The 10,614-nt window shown below is 43.9% G+C and overlaps 1 protein-coding gene across 9 annotated transcripts in view; it reads right to left on the reverse strand.

Moving 5' to 3' along the window:
* The window catches only part of LOC109919982 (LIM and calponin homology domains-containing protein 1-like), a 186,370-nt gene that overhangs the window by 17,349 nt on the left and 158,407 nt on the right, over nt 1-10,614 (reverse strand). For all 9 annotated transcript variants that reach the window (XM_048600247.1, XM_048600286.1, XM_048600260.1 and 6 more), the window contains 3 exons: nt 9,759-9,970; nt 6,593-6,711; nt 5,218-5,377 (listed from right to left, as the gene is read on the reverse strand). In XM_048600247.1, the coding sequence (XP_048456204.1) occupies nt 5,218-5,377; nt 6,593-6,711; nt 9,759-9,970 (491 nt within the window). The remainder of the gene's footprint in view (nt 1-5,217; nt 5,378-6,592; nt 6,712-9,758; nt 9,971-10,614) is intronic.

The raw sequence follows: 10,614 nt of genomic DNA on the forward strand, positions 1-10,614 counted from the left end.
ACCAAATAGATATCATTGACTATAAGAATTTTCCGCACTATTATTCTCAAGATAAAACACCTTTGAAAATGTTACATCTTGTTGAATGAAGTGTAACTGAGCTTTTAAACAATGTACAAAATTCATAATTAATGCTGAAACTTTTCTGTCCCTGGAAAACTAGCTTTATATTTATGCAATGCATTTTTTTATGATTTTAACAATATCCCATATTATAGAAATAATATAACATAAGAATTGGACACAAGGACAACTGAAAGATCATGATGCAGGGATTCATTAGTCCACTGGCATCATCAGGCCATTACAAAAATAAAGGGAAGTTAAGGTTAAATATGGAAAAGATAGTATTTCCATGGAATCAAGCATGTGATTTGTATCTGGTTGAGAAAATCCTTTGGCTGTCTGATCCTCTTTCTTATTATGCTTCCTTCCCCCAAAGATACTCTTTCCTCCTTTCAAACGCCCCAGCTGCCCTGCTCAATGCCCTCTCTCACAACCGCCAACTGCTGTTGAAGATTCCAACACAACTGTATGAACCACTCTCTCTTAATACTGCCACCTGCTGATGCAGGTTCCATTAAAATAATATTTTTAAAATTTATATTTCAGCTTCTGCCTTAATCCCATGCAGGTGTCCCAATCATTTTCTATTGTCTGTAAAATTTGAAGTGAAGGGTATCGGTGCAATTTAATTCCTGGCACATAGTTCTTTGAAAGTTGTATCACAGGTAGACAGGATAGTTAAGTAGCTGTTTAGCACGCTTGCCATTATTCTTCAGACCTTGGAGTATAAGAGTCGAGATGTCATGTTGAGGCACTTTGGTAAGGCCGCTTTTGGAGTACTGTTTTCAATTCTGGTCACCCTGCTATGGGAAAGATATTATTAAATTGGAGAGGTTTCAGAAAAGAATGACCAGAATGTTGCCGGGACTGAAGGGTTTGTGTTATGAGGATAGGCTGGATTGGCTGTGATCTTTATCACTGCAGTCTAGGAGGTTGAGGAATGACCTTATAGAAGTTTGTAAAATCATGAGGGGCACAGACAAGGTGAATTAGCAAAAGTCTTTTCCCTAGAGTGGGGGAGTTCAATACCAGAGGGCATAATTTTAAGGTGAGAGGAGAAAGATTTAAAGGAATCTGAGGGGCAACTTTTTCACACAGAGGGTGGTTCGTATGTGGAATGAATTACCAGTGAAATTGGTAGATGCAGGTGTAGGTGCAACATTTAAAAGGCATTTGGATAGATCCATCAATAGGAAAGGTTTAGAGGGATAACAAGGTGTAGAGCTGGATGAACACAGCAGGCCAAGCAGCATCAGAGGAGCAGGAAGGCTGACGTTTCCGGCCTAGACCCTTCTTCAGAAATGGGGGAGGGGAAGGGGCTTCTGAAATAAATAGGGAGAGAGGGGGAGGCGGATAGAAGATGGATAGAGGAGAAGATAGGTGGAGAGGAAACAGACAGGTCAAAGAGGCGGGGATGGAGCCAGTAAAGGTGAGTGTAGGTGGGGAGTTAGGGAGGAGATAGGTCAGTCCAAGGAGGACGGACAGGTCAAGGGGGCGGGATGAGGTTAGTAGGTAGGAGATGGGGGTGGGGCTTGAGGTGGGAGGAAGGGATAGGTGGGAGAAAGGACAGGTTAGGGAGGCGGGGATGAGCTGGGCTGGTTTTGGGATGCAGTGGGGGGAGGGGAGATTTTGAAGCTTGTGAAGTCCACATTGATACCCTTGGGCTGCAGGGTTCCCAAGCGGAATATGAGTTGCTGTTCCTGCAACCTTCGGGTGGCATCGTTGTGGCACTGCAGGAGGCCCAGGATGGACATGTCGCCTAAGGAATGGGAGGGGGAATTGAAATGGGAGGTGCAGTTGTTTAGTGCGAACCGAGCGAAGGTGTTGGATGTTGAACAGTTTTTCCGCCACCTCCGCCTCCGCGCTTACTTCTTCAACTGTGAGCCTAATCCTCCCTCTACTGACCCCTTCTCCTGCCTCCAACACACCCCCTCCTCCTGGACACTACCCCAAGGCCTCCTACCCTCCCTTGACCTCTTCATCTCCAACTGCCGTCGAGACATCAATCGCCTCAACCTCTCCAACCCTCTCACCCACTCCAACCTCTCCTCCACAGAACGTGCAGCCCTCCGCTCCAATCCCAACCTCACCATAAAACCCGCGGACAAGGGAGGCGCAGTTGTAGTATGGCGCACTGACCTCTACATCGCCGAGGCCAGACGCCAACTCTCCGACACCTCCTCCTACCGCCCCCTTGATCATGACCCCACCTCCGACCACCAAACCATCATCTCCCAAACCATCCACTACCTCATCACCTCAGGTGACCTCCCACTCACAGCCTCCAACCTCATCGTTTCCCAATCCCGCACCGCCCGCTTCTATCTCCTTCCCAAAATCCACAAACCTGACTGCCCTGGTCAACCCATTATCTCTGCCTGCTCCTGCCCCACCGAACTTATTTCCACTTATCTCAACTCCATTTTCTCCCCCTTTGTCCAGGAACTCCCTACCTATGTCCGTGACACCACCCACGCCCTCCACCTCCTCCAGAACTTCCAATTCCCCGGTCCCCAACACCTCATCTTGACCATGGACGTCCAGTCCCAATACACTTGCATTCCCCATGCAGATGGCCTAAAGGCCCTCCGCTTCTTCCTGTCCCGCAGGCCCGACCAGTACCCCTCCACTGACACTCTCATCCACTTAGCTGAACTCATCCTCACCCTCAACAACTTCTCTTTCAATTCCTCCCACTTCCTACAGACAAAGGGGGTGGCCATGGGTACCCGCATGGGCCCAAGCTACGCCTGCCTCTTTGTAGGTTACGTGGAACAATCCCTCTTCCGTAGCTACACTGGCCCTAAACCCCACCTCTTCCTCAGTTACATTGATGACTGTAATGGCACTGCCTCGTGCTCCCACGGGGAGCTCGAACAGTTCATTCACTTCACCAACACCTTCCACCCCAACCTTAAGTTCACCTGGACCATCTCTAACACCTCTCTCTCCTTCCTGGACCTCTCTGTCTCCATCTTTGGCAACCACCTGGAAACCGATATCCATTTCAAGCCCACCGACTCCCACAGCTACCTAGAATACACCTTCTCCCACCTACCTTCCTGCAAAAATGCCATCCCCTATTCCCAATTCCTTCGCCTCCGCCGCATCTGCTGCCGAGATGAGGCATTCCACTCCCATACATCCCAGATGTCCTCGTTTTTCAAGGACCGCAACATCCCCCCCCTCAGTGGTCGAGAACGCCCTCAACCGTGTCTCCCGCATTTCCCACAACTCATCCCTCACACCCCCTCCCCGTAATAACAACCAAAACAGAATCCCCCTCGTCCTCACGTACCACCCCACCAACCTCCGGATCCAACGCATCATCCTCTGACTCTTCCGCCATTTGCAATCCGACCCCACCACCGAAGACATTTTTCCCTCCCCACCCTTATCTGCTTTCCGGAGGGACTCTCTCTGTGATCCCTTGTCCGCTCCACACTACCCACCAGCCCCACCACACCTGGCACTTTTCCCTGCAACCACAGGAAGTGCTACACCTGCCCCTACACCTCCCCCCCTCACCCCCATCCCAGGCCCCAAGAAGACTTTCCACATCAAGCAGATGATCACCTGCACATCTGCTAATGTGGTATACTGCATCCACTGTTCCTGTTGTGGCCTCCTCTACATCGGGGAAACCAAGCGGAGGCTTGGGGACCGCTTTGCAGAACACCTACGCTCGGTTCGCACTAAACAACTGCACCTCCCAGTCGCGAACCATTTCAACTTCCCCTCCCATTCCTCAGATGACATGTCCATCCTGGGCCTCCTGCAGTGCCACAACGATGCCACCCGAAGGTTGCAGGAACAGCAACTCATATTCCGCTTGGGAACCTTGCAGCCCAAGGGTATCAATGTGGACTTCACAAGCTTCAAAATCTCCCCTCCCCCTACCGCATCTCAAAACCAGCCCAGCTCATCCCCGCCTCCCTAACCTGTCCTTTCTCCCACCTATCCCTTCCTCCCACCTCAAGCCCCACCCCCATCTCCTACCTACTAACCTCATCCCGCCCCCTTGACCTGTCCGTCCTCCTTGGACTGACCTATCTCCTCCCTAACTCCCCACCTACACTCACCTTTACTGGCTCCATCCCCGCCTCTTTGACCTGTCTGTCTCCTCTCCACCTATCTTCTCCTCTATCCATCTTCTATCCGCCTCCCCCTCTCTCCCTATTTATTTCAAAACCCCCTTCCCCTCCCCCATTTCTGAAGAAGGTTCTAGGCCTGAAATGTCAGCCTTCCTGCTCCCCTGATGCTGCTTGGCCTTCTGTGTTCATCCAGCTCTACACCTTGTTATCTCAGTTTCTCCAGCATCTGCAGTTCCTACTATCTCTAAAAGGTTTGGAGGTAAATGGGCCAAACCCAGGCAAGTTGGACTAGTTTAGTTTGGGAAACTTGGTCAGCATGGATGGGTTGGACCGAAGGGTCTATCTCCATGCTCTATGACTCTATGGTTTCCTGTTTGTGAAAACACTCAACATTATAGGTTGCTTACCATACTTGATGACATCACTGTTGCCGATTTCCTGGAAATCTCCTTGACTTGTTGCCAGGTTCAAACTGATATCAAACAAATAAAAAAACCTACTGTGTCGAGGTCATGCAGTCAACATACGTCTTGATCAGTGACAAGTTATATAGCTTCACCACTGACCACAATATCTAAGTGAATTTGTCTCAATCTACATTGTTGTAGCCTGTAGTAACTTGTACTTATGTTGCACCTTTAACAAAGTAAATGTGCTGAAGTGTGGTGAAGATAATTAAAACCAAGAAATAGAGGCTGCAGGATTTGATGATGACCAAAAGTGAGATCAAATAGGAATATTTTGAGAAGGCCTCTTGATAGGAGTAGACAGGCACAAAATAAAAAGGGTTAAGTGATGGAATTCCAGAGTTTGGGACCACAGAAGCTGGAGATATTGCAGCATCAATCTTGTCACAACTGCAGCTTCAATTCCCAAAGCATTAGCAGATTTGTCTAGCATCATCAAGAGGCACAGTATTGTGCAATGCATAATGGAAATCTATGGCTTCACATCTTTTTAGTCAGAAGAATTTACTGCCAAACTAATACAAGGTTTGCAACATCAAATATAAAATGCAGTTCTGGAAAAAACTGAACAGAATAATCTGACTACCAACCAGTTTTTTCTTTCCATTGTATTAGACTGAAGAGCCCAGCTTCTGTCCAGAGACCCAGTCTTTACTACATCTCCTTGTTGTTGCTTTCTTGGAATTTCAAGGAACGAAGGAGGTTCCTGTGCATTCCATGATCTGCTGGCAAATACTGGGGATCCTGCAGCTGAAATTAACATAAAAGTGTATGTTTTACATAAATGGAGACTCCCACGAATTAATGTGCATCAGAAAACAATAATTCGTGTCTGAAACTACAAAATGATTTCATCTCAATTAAATGAAACTGCTCGTTGTAGGCACTGTGGGAGCTGTGAGATGTGAAGATGTAGGGAATCCAGACCCGCCAATGCCCTCTTCCTTGCATGCTGACCGTCATGTTAGGTAGAGGGATGGCATGGACAATAGCCAGATCATAACATCGTACAGCATCAAATATGTCATTTTGGACTACAAACACCCTATTAATACCCTTTCTTAAACACACATAGCTGCTCAAATGATCTCTCGTATAGCACCACTTAAGACGATTCACCAAGAAGGTAGTTACTGACCTGTGTCATCTCTGTGAACATGATATTTATCTGCAGCATGTCAGTAACTGTACATTTTAAACCCAGGCTTGCTAAGAGGCCATGTGAATAATGTGTTGGGCTAATTCCATGCAGGACTTACTGTTCTCACCATATCCACATTTTCATTGTGCAGCTATCACCATTGATTCCACTAGTATATGTACAATCGCCCAGTTGAAACATCACTTATTTATACAGGAAACTTTCAGAGAATTTTGAACAGGTTACTGTAGAATGCCAGGGGCTGTACAAGCCTAACAACTTCAGTTGATGAGTACTTTCTTGACGGGACTAGGCAAAATTTGTCCAACACAATGCTCATTAGCCCTAAATACCAGGAAGAGATAATGAAAAATACTGGATAGCGATGGCTTGTGTATTACCAAAACAATCTACATTTTAAAGACTTACTTATAGTGTTCAGTTCTGACAAACCCTGGAGACCAGTTAGAAGGAATCTGTACATACATTGCACCATTTTCATGAAAAAAAAGGCTGTAGAGACTTCCAATCCATGCTGTATCACCATAGCAACACCCTGCTAGAATCTACCTGCCTTGTCTGAGAATTAAGATTGACAGTTAACTGTTCTTGCTATATTTCTGTGCTAATGATGACCCCAACCAATTAGCATCCTCTTCTCATGCTTTATACATTGGTGTCCCTTTCTTCAAGTCGGTTTCTTGCATCCTAGTCTTGATGAGTGCAAGATGAAAAGCTTTGACCTTTAGTCTCCTTTTAGCAATTCATCAACAAGAAATTCAAAAAAAAACATAGATCCAGAAGATATGTAGAAGATGCCTAACCTTGAGCTGGTAGTTTCTCCTGATCTGCAAAAGGTATTTGCCAGTCTGCCTGGTTCTGTCTTTCACTAACAGTCTCTTTGTCCATTTGGAAAATGTGTACTTCAGATTGGACATTCAACCTGTTGGCACAGAACTCAAAGTGTTATTGGAAATTATTTTATAAATCCAAGATCAATTGTTCCCTTTTCATACTTTCAGCAAGTGCAGTAGTGAAACAATGCACGTTGAAGCATTATCAAAAAAAGAGATCAGTTTAAATTTTATCTGCATAGTCTTCATACCAGTTGCTCCTAATCTTCAGATCCGTGGGAAGTTTGAATAACTTGGGATAGAATTAATAGTCACATAGACAAATATGGTTCATTAGGACGATCCAGCATGGAATTTAGGGGAAAGTTGTGTTGAACTGAGTTGGAGTTTTTTGAAGAAGTAATAGAGAGAGTTGCTAATTCTGCTGAGGTAGTTTACACTGACTTCCAAAAGAGGTTTGTTACAGTGCTGCTCAACAGACCTGCGAGCAAAGTTTTATGTCATGAAATAAAGGGGATAGTAGCAACATGGATTCTAAAGTTACTGAATGACAGGAAACATAAAGAAGGGCAGTGAATCAAAAATCAGAAGCATTTGTACTTAGAAAAAATGGTAAATCAACTTTCAAATGGAGGTAGGCAAGTAGACAAGAGTAACAATGACTTAAGAGTATCTGTCCCATGGCCAGAAGTGAAGATGAGTTAGGTGACTGAGATAGCATTGATGGTCAGGCCCCAAAATAAGGGTATGTTAACAAGGACATGAGGGGAGGAAGGGACACAAAGATCCAGGGAGGTGAACCACCCCATTTCCTTGCAGGAAGACCAGAGATTTCCTTAAATCAGCCCAAGGGAAGAACAAAGTCCGTTGGTACCAAGACCAAGGGTGTAGGAAGACTGGGACATGGGAGTGTGCTGCCTCTACTCTTTCATTCTGTAGAACAGCTCTGGGATCAGTAAAATATTCTAAACTGTCAAGGGTCATATATTTTCTTTCTTTGCCTAATTAATTAATGCACCACATCTAAACTGTTGCTTATCAAAAAATTATCCAAAAATTGTAATAAATTGTTGCAATAAAATGGAGTGAGTGCCAATTTTGACTTTCAGTGAAATTTATCTTTCAGTTAAAATACAGGACTTTTGCTACAAAGGCCATTCTAAACATATTGGCTGAATTGGTTTGTACAGACTGATGAAGGTTTAATTTTCAGTGGCACAACACAAGTTAACATTTCACATGAAAACTCTTTTAATATATTCACTTACATGGTAGGTTAAAACAAAATTAATTTTAAAGATAATTCTGCATTCCTGCAACTCCAGGGTGTATCAGTGCTTTCAAACAAGGTTACTCACCCACATCTCATTTTCTTTAAGCTTCATTTCTGTCTGGAGGCATGGAATTTTTATTTAAAGAATGTGAATATGTTAAACAGCGGAAATTAAACTTTCTCGTCCTTAGGGGCAAAAATCTAAAACCTTCTAAATACTTTGATACACCGCATGCACAATACTAATGAATGATTGGTTAATTACCTAATGGGAGGTCAAAATATTCACACGTCGTGCTTTTAAGAATGTTAGGTAGGTAATTTTCAGAGTTAGGCACCAGACAAAAACAGTAATCCTGTGCTGCCTAAAATCTAAACAAACATATCTGAGTTTGAGGAGATAGCAAGAACTACAGATGCTGGAAGTCAGAGTTGATAAAATGTGGAGCTGGAGCAGCATAGCAGGTCAGACAACATCCGAGGAGCAGGAAAGTCAATGTTTTGGGTCAGGACCCTTCATCAGGACTGGGGAAGAAGAAGGGAGCTCAGGGAAGGTAGGTGGGATGGTGATGGGTGGGTGTAGTTTGGGGGTTGTAGAGATTGGTCAATGGGAAGGGTGGGGTGGATAGGTGAGAAGGAAGGTGGACAGGCTGTGTCAAGTTAAGGAGGTGGGAATGAGAGGGATGGCTGGACTCATATCTTCATATCCTGAAGAGGACCCACCACATTATTGTGAAATAGTAGCCATTGATCAACCAATGCTCATGGTGTGATTGTGCTGAAGATTTTGCACTTCCTTTTAAGACAAATGTGCTTGTCAAGGGAAGGAGACGGAGATTTGGAATACTTTGGGCATCCAGTATCAGCACAAAACATTCATCAGATTATTCCTTACTTTGGCCCAACAGTGTCTTACAGTTGCAATCTCAGAAGAACACCCTTTCCGAGAGTGAAATTTCATATTTTCTATCATACCTGTCCCACAGTCTCTCTAAGTGAGATTCTCTATCAGTGCTGTATTAGGGGTAATCTTATATGATGGGTCCATGGCCAATATGAATTAGTTGAGTCAATTCAAGCTCATTTCATACAGGAAAGAATTTGTGGTCTATAGACAAGGACCATTTTTATTCATTACTTAATAATTTCCTGTGTATGATTTTAATGCAACCTTATTTGTTTGATCTAAATGCTGTGTTGGGAATATTCCTTGTCTTTAAAGCTGAACATTGAAAAACCCAAAAAATGAATTTTCAGACACTTCACTCATGCAGTCTCGCTTAATGAGAGTACAGTTTGGACAATAAAGGTGCACAGGCCAAAATCCCTGCTTTGCAGCTTTCTTTATGTTTTAGTCAGTAAATTTTCAGGGACTTCACACCTGCTGCTGGGTCTGGTTCAATGGCAGCACAGACTGGGGATTGTGCCCAAAGCGCAATAATTTCAATTTAAAATGCACTTGGTTTTCCAAACACTAAATAGAAAATCAATGGGGAGAAATTACAATAATCAGAAAATGAGGTGTGTCTTACGTTGAGCTCACTGATCTCCTACCTTTACTACGATCAAATGAACCCATACTAGAAACAGATGTTATTTGTTATTTGCCTTTGTGTTAATCGATTACTCCTTTTCTAATTTGATCTTTGGCAGATTTAAAAGGCTCCAGGTCATTGGTATGTCAGAGTTACATATATCTAATTGGTACACTCAGTGCCTAAACAGATAATGACTTATTACAAGCAAATCAAAATGTGCCTGCTATACAACAATGAAAGCAATAATGGGAAATAAGCAGTGATACAACTACAGTATAGATCTAGAGAACTAGAAAGTTGCAAACTTTTTTTTACTAATACATACTTTTGCTCTTCAGGTTCTGGTTGTGTACTCTCCTGCCAGTGCCGTGTCTCCAGTTTGTTCTTCCAAGTTTCATCCCAGTTGTCCTGTTGTTCCGTCTCATCCTTTTTAAGGGTCTGTGACTCTGCTGGTTCCCACAGCAGTTTTTGTTGCTCCTCTTCTGCTTGCATTTGTCCCTTATCTTCTGCTTGCCAACTCTCTGCTTCCCCCATTTGCTAGCAATTAAAGGTACATTTGGGTTTTTGAATTAAAATAGTATACATTTGTCTACTACAAAAGCAAAATACTGTGGTCACTGAAAATCTGAAATAAAAATGGAAATGCTAAGCACCTCTGGCATTCATATAATATTTGGTATCTTAGGTAATGAGAAATAGAAGACGCCATGGGCTGGTGCTGGTGTGGCATCTCCCACGCATGGGTGGGAAGGTACAATGGGAAAGGGATGGAAGATAGTGAAAAGGGCTAGGTATCTCGGAGCAAACAGTCCCTTGCTGAATGGGGTAGGGGCTTGAAGTTGCATTTGGTGTGGTATTACACTGGAAGGGGCAGAAATGTTGGAGGATGATATGTTAAATGTGGAAGCTCCCAACTAATGTCCCTGTACTGGCTTTAAATCTGCTCCATCTCAAAACGTTTCCATTTCTGAGGAATGTCAATGACCTAAAGCATTGACTTCTCTGTCCACATATGCTGCTAGATCTGTTGAGCATCTCCAGCATTTTCTGTATTTATTGCAACAGTTATCTTTTGATAACTAAAGAATTAGCACAATGACAAACCAAGGTTCATGCTAAACATCAGCTTTGCTTTAATATTGTTTCAGAGCTAGTAGGAACTGCAGATGCTGGAGAATCTG

The sequence above is a fragment of the Rhincodon typus genome, chromosome 1, assembly GCF_021869965.1.
Source record: "Rhincodon typus isolate 14 chromosome 1, sRhiTyp1.1, whole genome shotgun sequence".
Classification (NCBI taxonomy): Eukaryota; Metazoa; Chordata; class Chondrichthyes; order Orectolobiformes; family Rhincodontidae; genus Rhincodon; species Rhincodon typus.